The 23,027-nt window shown below is 36.8% G+C and overlaps 1 protein-coding gene across 2 annotated transcripts; it reads left to right on the top strand.

Moving 5' to 3' along the window:
- The first annotated feature begins 6,653 nt into the window (after positions 1-6,653).
- On the top strand, positions 6,654-21,049 carry LOC139114604 (adenosine deaminase-like). Of its 2 annotated transcripts, XM_070676419.1 has the most exons (8): positions 6,696-6,714; positions 9,819-9,880; positions 10,592-10,714; positions 11,564-11,820; positions 15,232-15,350; positions 17,208-17,452; positions 18,062-18,191; positions 19,122-21,049. In XM_070676419.1, the coding sequence occupies exons 3-8, from the start codon at positions 10,644-10,646 to the stop codon at positions 19,209-19,211; spliced, it is 912 nt and encodes a 303-aa protein (XP_070532520.1). In that variant the 5' UTR covers positions 6,696-6,714; positions 9,819-9,880; positions 10,592-10,643; the 3' UTR covers positions 19,212-21,049. The 2 variants fall into 2 exon arrangements, with proteins under 2 accessions (XP_070532519.1, XP_070532520.1); XM_070676418.1 differs by having other exon boundaries at positions 6,654-9,880.
- Positions 21,050-23,027: the final 1,978 nt, after the last annotated feature.

Raw genomic sequence — 23,027 nt, 5'->3', positions numbered from 1 at the left:
GTGTATCCCTGTCTCACTAGTTTTGATGCTGATGAGCTGTGTCTCAGTTGAAAATCAGCGTAGGAATCACAAGCAATATCTGAGAAGTTTAGACACGTGCACACCATAAGCAGGTGCAGATGGAATATTTAAAAGAGGAATGATCGAAACTTTCAGTTTAAGGCGTAAGCTTATATGCAATACGGATAGCTGCTTCCTGCTGGTAAATCTAAAAAATCAAGATTTTTCAAGAATTTGCAGATTTTTTTTACACATTTGCATTCTGATTTTTTTTTTTATTTTTGCAAACTAGTCTGAAGTTTTTTTCCAAACTTTTTGGTTTGAAATTTTTTTCTGTTTTTGACCACCCTTCGCAAGATAAAATGGTCCATCCCCTAGCTGCTACCTGCTGCATGTATGCCAATTAGGGTTGCTGTACAGCCTGATTTTCTGTGCAAGAATATCACCATAGTCACGATAGTACTGCAACATCACAGCAACGCTGCTGCAATATTGCTACCCAGAGTTCATTTTCATAAGGGATTAAGTTGGCTGCGTTTAAATGATACCCTAAGCCTTGCGCCCGAAGGGCGCGCCGAAAATGGAAATGGCAGGAAATGAAAGTGCCAGAAGGTATTTGGAAAGGAATTTTATATTCAATAAATTTTCAAGCGTCCCATCCCACCCCTGGAATGTCAATTTTCTCAGAAACCCCCCCCCCCCGGCATGTTGTAAATTTTTTGAAGCCCCCCCTTACAGAGGTGTTTTTGTATGCAACCTATTATGGAAAAACCAAATTATATCATTAGCGTTTCCTGGAAATGCCAGAATCCCGCGTAATTCCGTGAGATCTGAAAACTCCGTAATCAGCTAGTCACAAAATTAAAAGATTGACACTTTGTAAATGCTTGTAATTGGTCAAACAGTAATCAAAAACACCTGTCATTGAATTTTAAGCAAATCACATTTACGAACCGACAGGTATCGATCATCATAGTAATGGCAAATATTCAATGTTGCGAAATTAAAGGGTTCATTTAGCGCGCAGTTTAATGACATATGAAACCAACAGAACTCTACCTGGAAGTCCGAAAGTTTCAGCTCATGAGTAACAGTATGCGAGATAGGGGTTGGTAATCCTACTAATCGTGCCTGAGAGAGCCGTCATTATTTACGGCCTGGGGGGGTCGGAGGAATTGCTTTAGAAACTCCAAAATTTCGAGTACCCCCCCCCCCACTGCCAACCATGACGTGTTTGAGTAACCCCCCTCTCTGCTACAGAAATTTTGAGTGACCCCCCCCCCAAAAAAAAAAGAAAAAATTGGAAAAGTTAAATATCTACAGGGCTCGAAATTAACTTTTTTCCCTGGTAGTCCCATTGGGCTACCATTTTCTGAAGTTGGTAGCCCAGCGACAAGGTCTGGTAGCCCATGCTCGAATGAAGAGGGTTTTTTGTAAAGGATATTTTTATTTATATCTGGACAATGAACGATTTATTTTGCATGATTCTATCCAGTAAGTGAATTTTCTAGTCATTTGACATCAATACCTGCAGATCATAGCCTCAGGAGAACGGTATAGCATGTGCAGTGGACAACGGTGACGCCTCAAAGTTTGACGACGCGTCGACCTATTCACACATACGCAGAGCTTATATGCAAATTTTGATGTTCGCAAGGACAACGACTGTTCACTCAGCATGTGTTAACATAACATGGCTAAAAATAGATTGCCTATGAATTTCAGGATGACAACTTTGTACAGTCATGTTCCTAATACTTTCGTGGCAATTTTGACTACATTTCCCCAACATATCATGGGATGATCTTGTACACTTCGGAAAGCGAAATTTGTGGACGGACCGACAGCTTTTTCTTTGCAGTTTGAATAATTTTGTGTTTAATTGTGATTGATAAATTGTGATTAAATAACTGTGAAAATGAATTTTCATTTGCCATCATTTCCCGAGCCTGTTATCCAAGTACATCAGTTCAGATAATGATATTTTTTTGAAAGTTTGTCGCAACAAAGTCGACATGTCTTTTCTGTGTCCAGCTTGGTTGACTGTATGAGCGTCGGTCATCTCACAGCGATCAACATCATGTCGCCCACTAAGTAATTTCATGTCCCAGGCTTTGGTAGTCCGTGTGGGCTACCATTTCATTTGTTTTGGTAGCCCCAGGGAAAAGTTGGTAGTCTGTGGACGCGGGACTACTGCTAATTTCGAGCCCTGATCTATATAGTAAAATGGATTGCTGCTGCGACAGACCCTGTACAAACCCTGATTAAACCCACAGGCGTACGGAATGTTTCCTAGATCGTCGTCGGATGGGAAGTGACGGACACTGCATGCACCGTGAGGCCGAAGGCCGAACCTCGGTACTGTATAACAATACAGTACCGAGGTTCGGCCTTCGGCCTCACGGTGCATGCAGTGTCCGTCACTTCCCATCCGACGACGATCTAGGAAACATTCCGTATGCCTGTGATTAAACCCTGTGGTACAGGTCTGTGTCGGAAAGAGGATCCATTGCTGTGACAGGGGTTGATGTACAGGTCTGTATCCAGTGCTCTGATGACATGCAGTGTTCTCTGTAGGGCGAAGATGTGGTGCGAAAGCACCACAAGCTACCGCGCAAATGGTCGCGGGGGGAGGTCAGGACGGGGTGTCCCCCCTCCTGCATTTGGAGCTTTTGAAAAAATAGAGATTAAAATAGTGTTATTTGGTGGCACTTGGGGAGTATTTTTTTCAGATTTTTTTTATAAAAAACTCAAAGGAACAGAAATCTGAGACAGTATTCCAAAACTTACATTCCAGTTCACTGATTTCAATGAAGATTACATTTTTTGAAAACGAAAAAATACCGACAGACATACATTTTCTCACATTTATTATTTATTATTATTTTCCTGCAATAAAAGATTGCTTTGTTGTCAAGGCATTCCACTGGTTTTAAACTTTATAGAATCAGAATTAGCTTGCATTACACATTTTCCCTTATCGGTAACCTATACAATGTAGATATAGAAAGCAGACGTTTCTCATGAATGATCAGGCAAGTATATCAATCTTTAATCAGGAAATACTGAAAAATGTACTCAGTACTAGGGGACCGTTCAGTTTTTACGGCCTGGGGGGCGGCAAAATCTTGTCGCCGGTGTTCAAAAAAATATAGACCCCCCTGCATTTTTCGTGAAAAAAAGATGACACCCCTTTGTCAGATGAAAAAATGTGATGACCCCCCCCCCCCCCCCACCTCCCGCTGAAAAATAACCAAAACCCAAATGTCAAATTACCCGCATGGTTTGGATTTGAACTCCGGTACGCGGCGCTTTTATTCGTGTAGCAGAGTACCAGTGCACAAACTTCTCAGCCACATCCATGCAAACGTCTGTTAATTAGGACGACTGTAAGGCAATTTTTAACTTCATTTCCATAGACAACTTATGTCCATGGACATTGTATAAAGTAAACTTTATTGGAGTGGTTCGCCAAAGGCAGCCCTCCAGTTAAGAGGGGCATGGGCCATTACGTAAAGTCAACTTTATTCTAGTGGGCCACCAAAGGTGGCCCGCCGGTAAAGAGGGTCGATCATGGCCATTGCATGAAGTAAACCTAATTGGAGTGGGCCGCAAAAGGCGTCTGCCTGTTAAGAGGGTCATGGGTAATACATAAAGTCAATTTATTGTAGTGGGACGCCGAAGGCGGCCCGCCGGTAAAGAGGGTCGATCATGGCCATTGCATAAAGTGAACTTTATTGTAGGTATTATGTTTTTGAAAATGTGGTGACCCCCTTTCCTACCAGTGAAAAAGCGATGACCCCCCCCCCCTTCGCGGATTCCAAAATTACGATGAACCCCCCCCCCCCTGGATTTTGCCGGGCCCCCCCCGGCCGTAAAAACTGAACGGTCCCTAGCCTCTAACATAAGGCTTGCCACATCAAATAGCTGATCATTCTCATCTGAAGATCACAATAACGTGAAACACACACACACACACACACACACACACACACACACACACACACACACACACACACACACATATATATATATATATATATATATATATATATATATATATATATATATATATATATATATATATATATATATATATATATATATATATATATTATTGCCTGAATACATGGGTTTAGGTACCCGAGAGCAGGTGACAATTTGCCCGACGCCAGGAGGGCAAATTTTCTCCTGCTGCGAGGGCACATAAACCCATGTATTCAGGCAATAACATTTTTATTACATGCCTCTTCAAAGCTAACGCTACATGACATTTAGTTACATGCAGGGCATTTTCAAGTAATTTTACCATAATCGACCAGCATCATACAGATTTGAACGAAAGTCAAAATAGAAGTGCGCGCATGGATATTTTACATCCGGCCAGGGGGTAGCGCTAAGCGTCTACTTTGACATCGAAAACGTTGAAGGGCTTCACTGGACAGGGTAACCATGGGAACCGGTCAGTACATCGTTCACCGGCCCGCTAACCCCCCGGATGTTCCTATTCATATCAATGCACAATTTTGCACTCACATTGAGGCATGTAATAAATATATATATATATATATTGAAGTATACAGATGTCCTCGAGGGAAATTACAGTGCTCAATGCAAAAAGCAGAGCGTTATAAATAAACAGATTACTTCAAGTACAAAGTAATGAAATCTATTACTTAAGTTTCATGCATCTTGCAATCCTCAGATAGAGGATTGCAAGATGCATGAAACTTAAGTAATAGATTTCATTACTTTGTACTTGAAGTAATCTGTTTATTTATATATATATATATATATATATATATATATATATATATATATATATATATATATATATATATATATATATATATATATATATATATATATATATATATATATATATGTGTGTGTGTGTGTGTGTGTGTGTGTGTGTGTGTGTGTGTGTGTGTGTGTGTGTGTGTGTGTGTGTGTGTGTGTGTGTGTACATATACCGGGTATGAACATACATATCTAAAGCATACATATTGCTGTTCTTTACTATTATTGTTGTATTAATTCATAACTTCACTAAATGCTTCAGTACATATCAACAAAATTGAGTAGCCCCCTTTCTTCTTCTCTACTTTTGAGCAACCCCCCCCCCTTGTAGCTTTCGATTTTTTGAGTGATCCCCCCCCCCCAGATTCCTCTGACCCCCAGGCCATAAATAATGACGGCTCCCTAAATTCCGACGGCGATTTTCATGCGCATGCATTTAGCTTGGTACCGGTAGTAGGCCTACCGGAATGTCAACTGCAACTGACTACTGGACTATAGCGCGGAGTCGTCTGTTCACCGCAGTTCTGAGGATACCATGTCAGTGCATGTAACATACATTTTATTTTTTGAAATATTTATTGGGGAGATAATTTTGCAAAAGACTCTTTCGTGTTTCGAAAATCTGTGTTGGCTCGGCCTGACATTTCACCTCTTTCATCATGCTCATAGTACGCCTGCGTACGGCCTGTGTGTTGTGGTGCCGGGCTGTGGTAATGGCTGTTGTTTACTTGTACGCGCGCGAAATACAGAGTTTTGGTAACATTTTGATTCAAATTTAGGGGACGGTGGCTTTGCCCACAAATGAAACTTTCTTGAAGTTGATTGGCTAACACTGAAAGAATAGGCGTTTTCAATTGCTATTTGACCAATTATAAAATATCAACTAATCTTTAACGCCAGGTTATTTGATTCCGGAGTTTCAATAGTCTCGGTTACCCAGACTCCTCTGCGCTACCGGCGAGAAGAGACTCGCCGGTAGCGCAGAGGAGTCTGGGTAACCGAGACTAGAGTTTCAAGATCTTGTGGAATAGTTCTTTTACCGGTTCCATGATGCAGTGCGCGCCAGGGTATACAATAAAGCGTACGTACGTTACGCACAGAACTTTTTGGCCGTAGGGTACACGCAGGGTACGTTAATCATAGAACTCTATGGCAGGGTACATCCTGACCTATATTTTCGTTGCTGATTGTTAAATTATACACGGGGCATTATTTGGCATTGGAAATTTGTGTCATTCTTCTATAACAATCCGTTGTACAACACAAATCAGCATGTTTTCGCTGTTTTGAAAGTCACTGCAATGCATTGTGGGATAACCGGGAAAAGGTCTGCGTGCCATTACACGGGGATTCCGGCATTTCCAGGAAACGCATCACATTAGGGCACAACGCAAGTAATGTTAACGCACCTGGTGACCGAAAATACAGCTACGGTATACCTGGTATACGGTACAGCATATCGAACCATGAATTTGAATGACCTAACCTAAATACATACATATCACGGTTGACCTACATCAACAAGGTGGGCAACATATCACGCGGCGACCTGAAAATCGACAAGCAGTCTTCAATCTCTTTCATTTGTCAGAATGCGCCGAGCACAGTTGTCCAAGGGAAGTAAATGTCATATTTTAATATTTTTAATATTTTATGAAAGTGTTTTGTTCATTTTGATTATGAATAGCCATGGAGGTAAGAATTGAACTCGTGTGTTTTCGGCAAGCTCTGAGTTCGACATTACTGGGGACGTAAATGTGATATCGCAGCGGTACTTGTGGCGTATATCGAACGCGCTCGGGTGATTGGGGTCATCGCCACATGACCCGATCGCGTTCGATGCACGCCACAAGTGCCGCTGCGATATCACATTTACTGGGGACGTAAATGAACAACAACATGGTTTAAATTTGGGTAAGCCAATTTCACGATTCAAGATTCACGATTCACGTGCTGCAGTTTAAGCTAGAAACATACATTTTCACACAAATTTACTTTAACAATCATGTACAGTGAAACCTGTCTATTAAGGACACCTTTAGAAATGGAAAAAGTGTTCCTAAGGGACTGGTCAGTTTCTTCGGCCTGGGGGGGGGGGAAGGGGGGGCGGCGGATGTGGCTGACCCCCACTCCCCTAATCTAAATACATACATATCACGTTGACCTACATCATCATGACCTCAATAAGCTAGGTAGTGTACGGTATACAGCGACCTGAAAATCGACAAGCACTCTGCAATCTCTTTCATTTGTAAGAATGCGCTGAGCACAGTTGTCAAACAGAAACCACACATAGAAATATAACAAAAATTAACACTTGCGTGTACTTTTATGTTGCAATTCTGTTGCGAGTGTAATTATACTGCCCTCTGGAAGCTATTTAGTCTGCGGAACTGGGTTGATTTCACCACCAGACCTTTAAAGTTTCAGGGTTGTAAGGGGCTCTGAAAAATATGTCTTATTATTATTATCAGAGTTACGCGCCCTGACGGGGTGCCAAAAAATGCAACTGATGAAATTTGTGACTGGCACGATGCATTTTAGGCAAATATGAGAGCCCATGTTGAAATTCAAAACATGCCCCCCCCCCCTTAATTGGGCATTTCAAAATATGGTGACCCCTCTATCACCAAAGTCAAAACACGGTGACCCCCCCCATGAGTCCACCACCCCCAGGCCAAAGAAACTGACCAGTCCCTAAAATAGAGGTGTCCTTAACAGACACCTGAACTTCTATTCAAAGTGTAACTTTTGGTTTGAAAAATCCGGCTGGTGTTTTTCAAAATGATGCCATGTATGAAATAGTGATAGAAGAGTGTTTTCAAGAAAAAAGTGAACCTCCCCAATTTTCATACGCAACTGAAACTGGTTACTAATTTATAGGCCCAGTAGTAAAATTGAGGTCAAAGGTCATTCTGGTAACGTGAGATCTTGTCAAAAAGTTACTCCAATACTTGTCCACTAAAACCAGACTTCTAGCTCTATTGGCAAGCCTAGAATTAGATATGTGCATAATTAATGTGGTACAGGATGACATTAGGGTCAAAGGTCAGCGGTAACCCTAAAATTTTTGTGTGCAATTAGGTCCAGTCATTCTTCAATAGACACTAGCCCTCTTGGACTCTTACATAGGATAAGATAAAGCTTAGCTGCAAAGGTGTAGGGCAGTTCAAAGGTGATAGAATATTCTGAAAAATAACACTTTATAAATCTTCTACTCATAATTGACAGGGCCTGTGACCTTGAAACTTGGCACATAGAAACCTGCTGGCCCTGTGGTCTACAAAAAATGCAGTGTTTTCTCTGCATGTTCATTGAAGGGGGCATTTTCTGCCCTATTCATCAAAATTTGGGGCCAGACTTGACATAACAACTCCACTAAATTCACTACACTATGCGCTTGGCTTACCTTCTTATGGATGTATATTTGCTTGCTGTGTTTTGTGTGCAATTTTCACGCTCAGTCAATAACTTTTAAATGTCAGAAAATGGCTCGAAATGTGCAATTGCACAGTTGAGAGAAAACCCTGAAAATGTTGATTTCGACCCTTGTCACGAAAGCAAAACTATTGTTACTGTTGTATAAATTATGCAGTGATATATAAAGTAATGTTGAATTTCCATTCTAAATTGTGTTAAAATACTTTGTACTATTAAGAAATGATAAAAGTAAAATGGGTGAAAATCTGCCAACGGGGCCATGTCCATTCTTCAATGACTGATACGTTTTCAGTCATTATGGACCACTGGAAATCCAAGCTGTTAGTTATTAATTGTAATAAAAAATGAAAATTATTATTAATATTATATAGGGTTCAGCCAATGGTGTCACATCAGGTGATTTATGAATAGAAATTTTATTTCCATTTGAAGATGCTCAGTTGACGCCTACATAAGAGAGAATAAAATAATTGTTACTTGCTTTATACATTAGTAGGACCACCACGCATTGCGTAAACAATAAATTCAAACACCAAATTTACTTGGTCACTCACTGATGCAGGGCAGCTGATGTGCACAGTTCGCTTTGTCAGATCAACAGGTGCCTGGAATTGCCAGTGTGCCTGGTGTACTAAGAAGAGAAGGTATTACGTGGTTCAGCTGGTAGGACTGTAAATCCAATAAAATAAGGAGTTTACAGTGAAATAAAAGGTCTACATCAACAGCAAAACACGTTGTCTTTAATGCTCAAGTATCAAGTGGATGAACCGGCGTTTAGTCTCAATATTGGCACGAAACTCTCTACATTCCGGTCATCAGGCTCTTTATACGTACAGCAGCTATTCTGATTACTATATGCTTTCCCATTGTAAAGTGTGGTTCTCATTACATTTGTATTCCACATGAACCCGTGACCCCATAACCGATAAATTTAAATCAGCTATCAAACAGGCTAAAGATACATTTCAAACTTCAAAACACAAACTCTATACTTTTTAAAAGTTGGCCTAATTGTTGCAAAATAGTCTGATATCATATATGCTGAAAAAATATATATTTGCTACCAAATGAAGGGTCAGTGTATGTACATTATAAAACAGCTAGGCTGCATCTCACAGTCACAAGAATTCTGGGAAAGGTCTTTGGTGTATTTTTACTAATCATATTATAAACACACGGAAGATTATTGTAGTGATTCAGTGGAAATAAAAAACAATTAAAAGCCATATGTAAAGCTTTCTATTGTTTGCATGTGATTCTGCTCTAGTCTTTCACAAACAAACAACATTATTGTTTATGCCATCCAATCTGCTGCAGCAGTAGGCCACCTACGATCATAGAGCACCTCAGCCAATAAGATTTCTTCAACATCAGAGTTTCACTATTTGAAAGGTATTCTAAATGCATATATATTGATGTTTTCTAAAATTGAATTTTTTTTTCTGTTTCAATATCTTTTTGGGTATGTTTATAGTAATATAATACGTATTCTCTAGCTGTATACAATTGAGAAAATGAAATTTCCATTCCTTCAGTCCTTGCATATTAATATCTGTTTATTGTATATGATTTAACAGGTGGAGTTACATGTGCATCTAGATGGTACCATCCAACCAAAGACAGTTTGGGAGCAATCCAAGTAAGTTCATTTTGGAAATTACAAAAGATTGTAATATTTAAGAAATTGTCCTTTAGTGCATTTTTTTAATACTCTAAAGCTTAAGTGTTTCTGTAACATGCAGATAGGCAGTTGATTATAGGGGAACATATTCCTTGACTAAGCAAGTAGTTTACTGTAGTCCAAAAATACATAAGACTTACATGGATATGGACCTGCATATGGGGAAGTGACAACTTGGCCTGCACACTTAAACTTTCTAAGGTCAAAACTATTCATAGTTGGTATGATGCAATGTCAAAAACTAGTATAGGTTCCGTCAAGTTGGCCTCGCCCCAAGGGGTCAATGTAAAAGTTCATTTTTGTGAAAATTTTTTTACAAAGCAAATATTTTACAATGTTGACCAACATGTTGACAGTCAAACAGAATCAAAATGCATATAGTTTTTGAGTTTGCGTTAAATTTCTATGACGACTTTGGAAGCAATGCTATGTGTTATTGATGGAATAATTGTTGACCACCAGTCAAGAAAAACATACACCGGACAAGCTGTAATGTGTAGCATGATCCTTGCCATAGAGGGCGCTAAACCAAAAGCTTGTCCTATATATTTTTGCAATTTGCAAATTTTTGCAATTTTTTTTAATCAGTCACTTTTATTTCATTTTTATTGTATTCCTCTCTATTGTCTAGTACTTCTCAAAGTCACAATTAAATCTCCTTTTTTATAGGAAGAACAATGTGCCAATTCCGGGACAAAATTATGAAGAGTTCCTAGCATACATGAAAGGCTTGGAACCAGCAAACTTACCACAGATCCTGGATCGTTTCAAAACATTTATGCCAACTGTCGTGTAAGTTCAAACTCAACTCATAAAACATCTGCAAAGCAGGATTATACATAGACTGGCTAAGGTGTTTCTGTAACATGCACATAGGCTGGCTTTCTCGGCAGCTAAGTTACTACATGGCTGCATGGCCAAACATCGTCATCCATGCAACAGCTATAACCATTTTTTTTTTTTTTTTTTTTTTTTTTTTTAGCACAATGATCTGCTGATGTTTAGTTCTTCAGTTTATTAGATGTTTTGATATTTATGTGCCCACAGACTTGGAGCAAATCTAGATTGTTGTACAGAGTTCAATCTCTCTGCTCCATAGTTTGTTATATCAAAATTTGCTTGCCCAAGTAATCTAATACAAACTTATCCAATGTTGATGATTCTTACGTAGGATCATCAAAATATCTGCGAGTCAAAGCCATGATATTCTGCTAATTGTTCATCCTAATGACCACTAAAGCAAATGATGGAAGGTGTTAAAAATATTATCCTTCTGTGTCATTGGTTTGGGAATTCAGTTGTTTCTAAGTGTGCTCTATAGTATCAGTACCTGTTGTTAAGTTGTGGCAAACCTCTGACAGATTGTAGTTTTCATTCATAGAAGGCTAGCTCCCACCATAATTTTTTTCAAAATAAGACCATCCTTGAAACCAATCAGCAAGTCTGTACAGATTGGTGTGTATATGTAAAGTACAGGCTGTTTTGACAAGTTGAACACTAGTGACATTTTTTATACGAATATGAGAGCAGAATCAGCCGGAAATTATTTTGACAAAAATAATTGAAAATGTATGAAAAGTTACAGCTGATGAAGCTTTATTTAATTGTTCAGTAAATTGTTTGTATTTTATCATTGTGAAGGGGTGATGGAGAAGGAATAGAGAGAATAGCGTACGAGTTATGTCAGTTCCAGGCCGAAAACAAAGTGGTCTACTTTGAGACCCGCTATTCACCACAGCTGTTGGCCAATTGCAACGTTGCCCTTGAGTGGGGACAGAAACCAGGGAATCTAACACCGCATGATGTGGTTCTTTCTGTAAACGAAGGCCTACGTAAGGGATGTGAAGATTTTGGAGTGAAAGCCAATTCTATTCTCTGTTGCTTTCAACATAGACCAGGTATTATCTAATGTACTACATCATGATTAAATCCACACATTGTATCAGGACAATATGTCCCAATCAAATAATATCTTTCAGACTCTCTTAGAACTTTTACTGAATCTTTAATCTCTTCATCGGCATATGTACAATTCATTTAGCCTTCAAAATCTTAAAAAGGTATTTTGAAAGCTACTTGCAATTTGTCATATTGCCTGTATGGTAGGAATTCTATTTCCACTGATAAAATGAAATATTTGCCATACTTAAATTATAGTATTCTTTCTTCTTCTCAACTCTTTCTCCCTATTAAATATATCTATCAAATCCTCATTGTGAAAACAATGGGGTTTTCTTTAATTATAAGGAGCTCTATAATAATTTTGTTAAGCAACATTATAACCTCTGGAATTATGTCAATTGACATAATATTCATTTGGAGCTAGCTTTCAGTCTTCGGCCTCTCTTTGAAGTGACCAAGGTAGCAGGGATGACTGGCCTAGGGAATATACATTCAGTTCTGCGCTCCTTGATTTAAATGTCCTGTCAAGTTGATGCCACAATTAAATTCAATGCCATATAGCTGCTTTTGCAAATGCTGCCAATAATCCAGACATGCATTCTTTTACGTGAAAGTTTTCAGAAGTCAGACAGCTACTTTTCACTCTTTGGTTCCAACATGGCACATTAATTGATGTTTATCCTGTACATTCAGGTGATTTTGATTCTATTTTCCTGAATTTTGGCAAAGTAACAATGAAAACCATGCATGGGTATATCATCATAAAGTTTTTTAGCTCCGCTGTCAGCGACGCGGAGCTTTTCAAATAGGTTGATTTTCCGTCGTCCGTCGTCGTCGTCGTCCGTCGTCCGTCGTCGTCCGTCAACAATTGCCTTCTCCTCTGAAACCACAAGTCCAATTGCTTTGAAATTTTTATGCAGCTCACTTGGTGTGACCTTACTTAAGTTTGTTCAAATCGTGGTGAAATTTGCGTATTTGTATTTTTGGGGCATTTTTTGGTGTTTTTGGTAAAAAATCTTCTTCCCTGAAACCGCTTGTCCGATTGCTTTGAAATTTGATATGCAGTTTACTTAGGGTGACTTCAGTCAGATTTGTTCAAATTGTGGTGAAATTTGCATATTTGTATTTTTAAGGCAATTTTTGTCATTTTTGGTAAAAAAATCTTTAAAACTCTTCTTCTTCAAAAGTACCAGTCAGATAGCTTTGATATTTGGTACATATGTCTCTAGGGATGATCTATTTCAGATTTGTTCAAATTGTGCAGAAATATGCAAATTTGCATTTTTAGGGCAATTTTTGCCATTTTTTGTCAAAAAATGTATTTCTCTAAAAGTACTGATCTGATAGTTTTGAAATTTGGTATGCAGGTTCTATAGATGAATTTTAGTAATATATATTGAATTTCTGATGGAATCTGTAATTTGGTATTTTGGGGCAATTTTGCCATTTTGGTCAAAAAATGTGTATTTCCAAAAGTTCTCATCTGATAGCTTTGAAACTTGGTATACAGGTTCCTAAAGATGAACAAAATAATATTTATTGAAATTATGCTGAAATTTGCAATTTTGTATTTTTGGGGCAATTTTTGCCACTTTTGGTCAAAAAAATGTGTATTTCCAAAACTACTCATCTGATAGCTTTGCAATTTGGTATACAGGTTCCTACAGATCACCTTAATGATATTTATTGAAATTATGCTGAAATCTGCAAGTTTGAATTTTTGGGTCAATTTTTTCCATTTTTGGTTAAAAAATGTGTTTCTCAAAAAGTACTGGTCCAACAGCTTTGAAATTTGGTATACAGGTTTCTATAGATGAACTAAATTTGATCTTTTGAAATTATGATGAAATCTGCAATTTTTATCTTGGGGGAAATTGTTGCCATTTTTGGTCAGAAAATTTATTCTCAAAAAACGACTCATCAGATATTAGCTTTGGTTGACATGTTCTTAGGGATGATCCGATGTGATATATGCAAAGTATGATGAAATCTTCAATTGTATATTTTTGCAGCTATTTTAGCCACTTTTTTCTGGCCACTGCATTGAGCTATCAAAGATTTACACCGTCTTCATCAACATGTGTCAAAAATAGTTGTTATCTACATAAACACAGCGGAGCTATATCGGCCGCTAGGTCGCTTGTTTTTGTTTTAAATTTCTGACAAATTGCAAAGTGGACATTTACTGATTCAAATCAGGAGGTTTACTGAAACATTACTTGCCTAATACATCTGAAGGGACATAAAGAGGTTTAACCTATGTACAAACTTTGTTATAGGGACCCAAGCCTATCAGCTGGGCCCCTATTGGTTTTTTCTTCTTCTTCTCTCAATTTTTGCCTGTCTATAGATCTCGAAAACTACTGCATGAAGCACTTCCAATGGCACAGTAATCAGGGCCAATGAGAGGTGGCGCACCTAACCTGAATTTTTAATTAGTCATGTGAACTAGCTGGTGGCCATATTGGATTGTCCAAACTTAAAAATGGCCATCCTGCTGATCTGGGGTTGAGTCCATTTGAAATTAAGTGTACAGCAAGCATATTCTCTTTAAAATTTGCTAACAAAATTGCGAGCGGTGTCACTGTGGCGGCCATACTGGTTTTTGCAAAAAAAAGCTTTGATAACCAATTAATAATGTTCAAAATACTTTTACTCCAACACTAATTCACTATTTTAACTTAAATTTTACTCATACCATCACTGGTGTGTGGACATATAGGTGTGCGAAGCACATTTGGATCAGTCACGTTGTTTGGCAGCCGTTATTGGTTTTTGAAAAACCTATAATTACCAGTGAATTATTCAAAAATGTTATTCTCCAAAACCAATGCACCATTTGACCTGAAATTTTAATCATATCACCATTGGTGCATGTCCTTTTACATTTGCATAAGGCATAAAGATCAGTCCTGTGGTTTGGCGGCCATATTGCATGTTGCCAAAAACCTATGATAACCAGGGAATAATGTTCAAAATCTTCTACTCAAAAACCAATGCACTATTTGAACAGACATTTTACTCATATCATCATCAGTGTGTGTACTTAAATATATCTCAATCAAAACTTAACTGCTTGGGCCCTGGCAACACTGCTTCCAGCTTTAATTTGTTGTGCTTAATTTTACTTAGATTATATGTAACAATTGATTGAAAACTTGCAGAACTCAATTGCTTTTCTCTATTTTGTCATCTGTGTGCCGTGAATTACATTTTTATCAACTAGTCATTTACAAATAAAAGTACAAAAGATGAAGAAGTGGGGGAATTTACATGTTTCTTCAGCATCCAGAATCCCTTGGTGTTTTGGTTTCCTAGGCCTCAGCTGAAATTAATGGTAGATAATACTGCATGATATCAGACTGCTTTAGACTATAAATTCTCATGTGATATTGATTCTCATATAGAATGGTCAGCTGAAGTATTGTCATTATGTCGTGAATTTCAAGACAGAGGAGTTGTCGGAATGGACATTGCAGGATATGAGACTGTCCCTTTTGATCCTTTGCATATTCAAGCATTCCAGGTAATGTGTTCATTTGATACCTTTGTGAGCTTGCAGTTTATATATATTGAATCCTCCATTGTTGACATATGTTATGCAGTTAGCCCAAGGAAAATAGAAAGTTTGTTCTCATCCTCACGCGTGTCAATGCAGACCCGCCACATCGACCTTTTTTTCTGCTCATGAGGAAATAAAAAAAATAAAATAAACGCAAAAATACAGGAAGACAGTGTATAACACAGTGCTGTATAAAACAGGAACTGTAAACAAAATAATTGACACTAACATTCCATTCAGAACTGTACACATATGTCACTGTTATATTACGCTGTCAAAACTGTGCATTGCTGCACTAAAAGTCAAACCACAGAACTGTTGCTATACAAAAATAATAAAGCAACACTGCTCTGCATTTATCTCTGCGTGTATTCCTATGCTGTTTTCATGTTTTTCCTGCGTTCTGTTGATTGAAGAATAAAAAAATTTGAGAGTAAAAAAAACCACGTCACCACATCATTTTTGAAATATGTCTTTGATGAGAAACAAACTTTTTATTTTTCTTGGCCTTAATATTATGAATCCTTCACTGTTACATGCAGCGGTGATTGATCCAAAAGGTAACTAATATTTCATTTGGTGGCCCAGAATAGAAAACTTCAGTGTCGTTTACAGCTCAAAAAATGTGTAAATTTAGACCCAATTACATGACCATAACAATAGTACTTATTTTCTTCAAGTAGAATATATACAGTCAAATCGCAATGATTGATCATTTCTGTGAGAGATGGGGTCTATAATTATCAAGTATCAGCAAGCAACATGTAAATGCATGGATTTGTTTACAATGTTGATGTTATAAAGTAAATGTCAATTTGTGAGTATCATAAACAGCTGAGTACCCGCAATTACATGACCATGTCATATGAAAATCCTGCAGTATGTGCTATTTTTTGATGGCATGGTATAATGATAATGGTGGAATTCTGCAAATATTTAATGTTAGATTCGAACTTGCTGAATGTATAAAATATAGTCACCATGAATTATCAATGAATTATACTGAATGAAACAAATTACAATGTGAGCTTTCTGAATGTATAAAATATATTCACTTGTCATTAAAATTGGGCTAAAAGATTTGACTTTGAGATGAACTGGTTATGGTATCAATCCTAAGGAAATTGATCAACAGCAAATTATAAAAAGGAAGGACATATATTGCCATTGGGGCAGGAATTTGACTTTCATCTGCTCTCATTAAGGGGGCGCTGCACCCAACTCAGCGTATTTTACTCAAAATCACTTTTTTGCAAATATTCATTCAATCTTAATCAATTTGTCAACATGAGATTAAAACATTGGTTGTGTTCACCTTTTCGCTTGTCAAGCAGTCGTAATCATGTTTTAAATCACTTTTTTGAGTATCAGTCTTTCAACCCATGCCATTTTAGAATGAGGATAGATAATGAAAAATAAATAAAATAGTTGTTTTTGTATACATACACTGTTGTTTCAAGTGAAATAATACATTTCAGAAAAGTGTTAATTTTTAAACTTCAATTAATTTTTATCATTAATACTAAAATTGAGGTTACTTTGCCTAAAATATACACTTTCTTCATCCTTCTAGTAAATTATTGCTATAATACTAAACTTAATTTAGATTCTCTGCTTTTTGAAAATATACGGTATGAGGGGGTTTCCTTGTCATCTTAGATGAGAAATATTGCTTTAAAAAAAAACTGTTGGCAGCATGCAGCTCTACCTTAAATGTCCCTCTGTCAATTTCACTGTCATGGTGAAATTCTTCATAATATAACTTTAAGCTATGATCAATTTGATGTAGGATAATATGCTTTCTGTTTCCATACAACACAGGAAGCCGCTCGCTGTGGCATCCACCGAACTGCCCATGCTGGAGAGAGTTCTTCTGCAGAAGCAGTCAGAGAGGCGGTCGACAAAATGAATGTTGAGAGACTGGGTCATGGATACTTAGTGCTACAAGATGAGGAATTGTATCAGAGAGTGAAGAAGATGAACATTCACTTTGAAGCAAGTTTGATATCCAGTTATTACACTGGAGTTTGCAAGCTAGAAAACTTTGATAATCATCCTGTGAAGAGGTAAGCTAATACGTGTGTGTTGATCACCCTAGTCTGACTGACCAGGCCTTTGATGTGGTCAATTGTCAACATATTGCATTGATCCAGCAATGTAATCTTTATATATAAGAAAAACTACACATTATCAATGCTGATAAATCTACACTTTTAAACAAAAGCTCAGAGTTGGTTTCAAAATCTCACCACCAAAATAAATATGATATATCAAATTTAAACACGTACCACCAAGAAACACATTATAATGGTACGTCCCAACCATATAAATGTGAGTGTAGAGCTATCAGCTCTATAACTGCCTGTCTGAAGATTGCAGATGCATGAAACTTAAGTAACAGATATTATTACTTCCAGTACAAAGTAATAATATCTGTTACTTAAGTTTCATGCATCCTGCAATCTCCAGACAGAAGATCTGTGCAGTTTGGTACTTTTGCAAGTATTCAAACAATAATGACAGAAATATTAATTTTTATCAACATATTCATATCGGTATATCATACATAAAGTACATACCCAGCCAACTGCACTCAAATCTTAAATGATGATCAGTATTTCACACAGTTGTACAGACCCTGGTATATACACCTCCATGCTTGCTTTGCATCACAGGTTTGCAGAAGACGATGTGAATTTTTCTCTGAGCACTGATGACCCAGGTGTGTTTCTGTGCACATTTGATGATGAATTTGATCTGGCATTCGATAAAGTTGGACTCAATGAAGCACAAATCACAAAATCGGTAAGAAATATTTTGACAATATTAATAATAAATGCGATTTACAATCCTTGCTAATATATATGTTCAGAAACACAACAATGGTTGTGACATGTGCGTGTGAAAGAGCACGTACTCCAGGTCTCCAGTCGACCTCGGAGTTTCTTAACATATTCACAATTTTAAGGATTGCCCGGGTAGATATTAATAACATCTTGGACCGTGAGCTGGAATTTGGTTTAGAGAGCTCAATATTGCACTAAAGAAGCTATAGTCCACATGAGAACAATCAACCCATGTTGAATAACCAGTGGACAGCATCATGCAACTATCCTTAGTCGTGGACAATTATAACATGTGGAGTGGTGACAATTATTAACACCATGCACTGACAAAGATGGTTGCGACTGTTTAATTCTCTGGGTGTACAGAGAAGACGTTTTGCAGTAGTGCAGTACATTAAGTACTTAGTAACAGTAAACACTTTGAGAATAAATAGAAAGTTTCAGCAAACAAAAAACCCGACCTGCATATATTTCTTGACACTGATGTGATATGTATACCAAGAGTAATGACAGGCTGCAACAATTACACTCTTGACAGAGTACATTCAATGTATCAATTAATTCATTTCATAAACAGCAATCTATGCCAAAAGTTAGTGTACTTTTGACACTTTTTAATGACAGATATAAGAGAAATGCTAATTTTCTCTAACTTCAAAAATAGCATATGTGAGGATTTCACAACATTAAAATTGGATCCCGGAGAATAATTCCCCACTGATGTAACTAACAAACAGAAGGTCTAGAGTTCATGCAAAAAATCCAAAAGAACCACCATGAAGCTGTATGTTTGTTGTATTTCTTAACTCCAAATTCCAAGGTGTCACAATTGAATTTCTCTGCATGTCTACATGTATATTAACTTTCCATATACTTTCTTGATTTGTAGATATTCAATGCAGCCAGATCAGCGTTTCTACCAGAAGCAGAGAAGAGGGATCTGATTGAGCAGCTGATGAAAGAATACAACGCATCTTAACCCTCTTACGCACTCAGGGATAATCCCCTTTGTTTTCAACTCAATTGTTGGAACTTTTTACAAGGAAGGGGTGAAAGGAGAAAAGATGAAATTCATGACAAATGTAATGAGAGTTTTGTGATTAGAAAAATATAGATAATTCATCCAAAATATATTCATTATTGAAAGTTGCCAGCTTTTGTCTCAGGCAGTGCTGCAAAACATTTTCATGGATGCCTGACATGGCTAATAATATGAACTCTTTTTTTTTAAAATATTGCAACGTAATATGTTAGATCTACTAAAGGGGAAGGTTACCTTTAAGTTTTTGTTTTTAAAACAACAATATTATGAAAAGCACAGTCAATTGTGTCAGAAATATAGTTTCACTCACCAACTGGGCATATATAAGAAGTGATGTAGAGATTAATGTGTGTTAAGCCAGTATGTATTAGCAGGTATGCTATAACGCTCTCAAAGGAAATAAATAGCTCGAATCACTGTCTGGCTTCCAGATGCAAAAATAAACTTGGCAAGGTGATGGCGGGAATAGATTTGCGAGATTTTGGATCCATCTATAGGTGTCAATTAGTGTAAAATTTACTGAGAAATGAACATTGGTGTGGTGAAGTGTTAGGAAATTTGCAACAAAAGCCCATATTATTCTTTTTTTAACAATGATAGTAGCTCCATTAAAAGAGAGATGGTGTTGGTTAGAGAATGGATACATCTATTTGATACTTTGTACAAACACAAATAAGTCAATCAATCTACCTACTTAAGTATACCAGTTGGAATATACCTGCTTTAAAAGCCCACAAAAATAAAAAAATTGTTTCTCATCCTAACATATATCAAAAACCAGATATGAACTGGAAATGCTCACGTGTTTCATTATATTGCAGTTATGTGTAAATTTGAACCTTTGCCACATGTTTGCAACATCATTGAAAGTGTTATGATCAACATAATGAATAATATTCACCACAGATTAATTCTAAATCCAAGTATATATCCCAAATCAGGAAAGTTCATTAAAATATGCAAATTAGGAATTGACAGAAATGTTCTCATTAAATATGCAAATTAGGAATTGACTGAAATGTTCTCATTAAAATATGCAAATTAGGAATTGACAGAAATGTTCTCATTAAATATGCAAATTAGGAATTGGCTGAAGTGAAAATGTTAAATGACTTTCAATAATGCCGTATCATAGTATCTTTAATGTAAACAGCAATTCGTCAACTTTTGTCTATTCAAGACAGATAAATATCCTTAATTAGGAAAGTTCATTAAATTTGCAAATAAGGAATTGGCTAAAGTAAAAATGCTTAATGGCTTTCAATGTTGTATAACATTTATCAAAAATGATGTGGTGACGCGGGTTTTTTCTTAACTTCAACCAAAAAGAATGCGCAAAAACATGAAAATAACATAGGAATGAACGCAGAGATAAATGCACAGCAGTGTTGAATTAGTATTTTTGTACAGCAACAGTCCTGCAGTTTGACTTTTAGTGCAGCAATGCACAGTTTTGGCAGCTTAATATAACAGTGACATGTGTGTGTTCTGAGTTCTGAATGGAATGTTAGTGTCAGTTATTTTGGTTACAGTTCTGTTTTATACAGCACTGTGTTATGCATTATCGTAATGTATTTTTTCAGGTTTTTTCATTTTATTTCTGCATGAACAGAAACAAAAGGTTGACAAGGCATGCCCGAAGATGAGGAACAAACTTTTTTTATTATTCTTGGCCTAAGTATACCAGTTTGGAAATATTATATGTATATAAGAATTGGTGTAAATTTATACTTGTATGAAGGATATATTTCATTTTATAAATACAGCGAGGGCATGAGTTATCGCAACACCAAATTAGGTAATTACCCAGCAACTTAGCTGAACACTTTGCAATTTGACCTGGCATTTACCTAAACAAGAGTCTGTTTTATTGTCTGAAGACTGATAAGAAATCCACCAAACTCAGCAGGCAGCTCCCACTGAGTAAACTGATATGCCTACACTGGAACAACCCATTTTCAACTGGCATCTAGTCATGGGAAAATTGTGAAAAGGGGAATAAATATTATGATGTAAAAGACAATCTATTGCACTCATTTTGTGTCCTGGGCCTGAACCTGACAGGTTTTGCCTCGGTAGGTTATTTGGAATTGAAACATCACTGTATCCCTTGTATTAATCTAGAGTGTACAAAACTCATCAAATTTACCACCTTCCATGAGCCCACCACGGACGTTGATGGAACAGTCCATTTTTATTATATGCGTGGATGGTTGCTCTGACAGTCGATGTTTCTTCGATGTGTGTAATTGTCATTCAAAAACTAGTAATAATATTCATATATACAAAGACAGGACACAACATGACTGCAGCAAATCATGTTTTACACTTTACAACATTTTACTCCCCCGTTCAAAACTCTCCCATCAACTACATGTAGCTGCCAGTCGAAAATGTTTTTTGCAGTGTAGGCATATCAGTTTACTCAGTGCAGGAGCTGCCTGCTGAGGTGGTGGATATCTTATCAGTCTTCAGACCATAAACAGACTTTTGTTTAGGTAAATGCCAGGTCAAATAGCAAAGTACTCAGCCAAGTTGCTGGGTAATTACCTAATTTAGTGTTCCAATAACTCGTGCGCCAAGTGTAAAGGAAAATGATAGCAATCAATGTGGCTGTGTAACATTTTCATTCCAATAACCTTGTTGCTATCTGAACAAATAATTTTATTCTCATTTTAAGAAAATTAGTTCCGTTACATACATTCAAAATTATTCTTTTTTCTGCTTGCTGACTTCTTTACATTTCTCATGTACAGAAAAGTCTGCTGAACATGAAGTTAAAGTGATTTAACATAGAAGCCTCAATAAATTCATGAATATCTCCATATTTGGTATAGCATGATTAGCATTCTCTAGAGTAAGGATGCCATGAACTTAAGAGCATCAACAAAAACAAGTTCATTAGTGTCTACAGTCTGCCTTATCACCTGTTTAATCTTCCTAATTCAAAGTTGACTGCTTAATATTCATGCTAAATGTACAGCCTTAGGGGTGGACCATTAGATCTCCTGGGGGTCTGGAAGATTGATAAAGTAGCATTATTTTTATATCTGATCCACTGTACCTTTTTTCAACTCAGAGTCCCACCTTTTTTGTCAAGCCTTCTCTTGCTGGTATTTTTTTATTGACATTTTGCTTGGAATCTTTTTTTTTCCGAAAATCTTCCAGACCCATACACCAGGATATTAAATGGTCCACCTATTATCAAGATATGTGAAGGATATTCAGCTTTGTCGACAGATTAATTAACATTTTTGCTGTTAAATTATCGACAAGATTATCAACAGAGTGGCAGTCTAGAAGTCTCATTAAAAACTTTTATGGTCTTTTAGACCTCAGGTCCAACTGACTTAAATGTTTTAAGTGAATGATAAATTTGGCCTGGATAAAATTACATATACTTAAAGGGGAGAGTGATCACTCGGCAAGATAAGAAGTGTTGTAGTGCTCTTTTTAATGGAAATAACATGCAGGTGTTTTGTAGGTTTCATTAAGCTGAAGGGAAAAGTGAGAAAATTAAAGTGTTACCAACCTTTGTGTAATATAGGTAATGAATTTAGACGTTTTCATTTGGTACCAATGTAACATTTGTTTCTTCGACCAAGTGGTGATACTAGTATATATATATATATATATATATATATATATATATATATATATATATATATATATATATATATATATATATATATATATATATATATATATATATATATATATATATATATATATATATATATATATATATATATA

This window comes from Ptychodera flava, chromosome 16 (genome assembly GCF_041260155.1).
Source record: "Ptychodera flava strain L36383 chromosome 16, AS_Pfla_20210202, whole genome shotgun sequence".
NCBI lineage: Eukaryota > Metazoa > Hemichordata > Enteropneusta > Ptychoderidae > Ptychodera > Ptychodera flava.
Note: the sequence above shows the minus strand (reverse complement) of the source record. Positions and strands in the feature narration are given on the sequence as shown.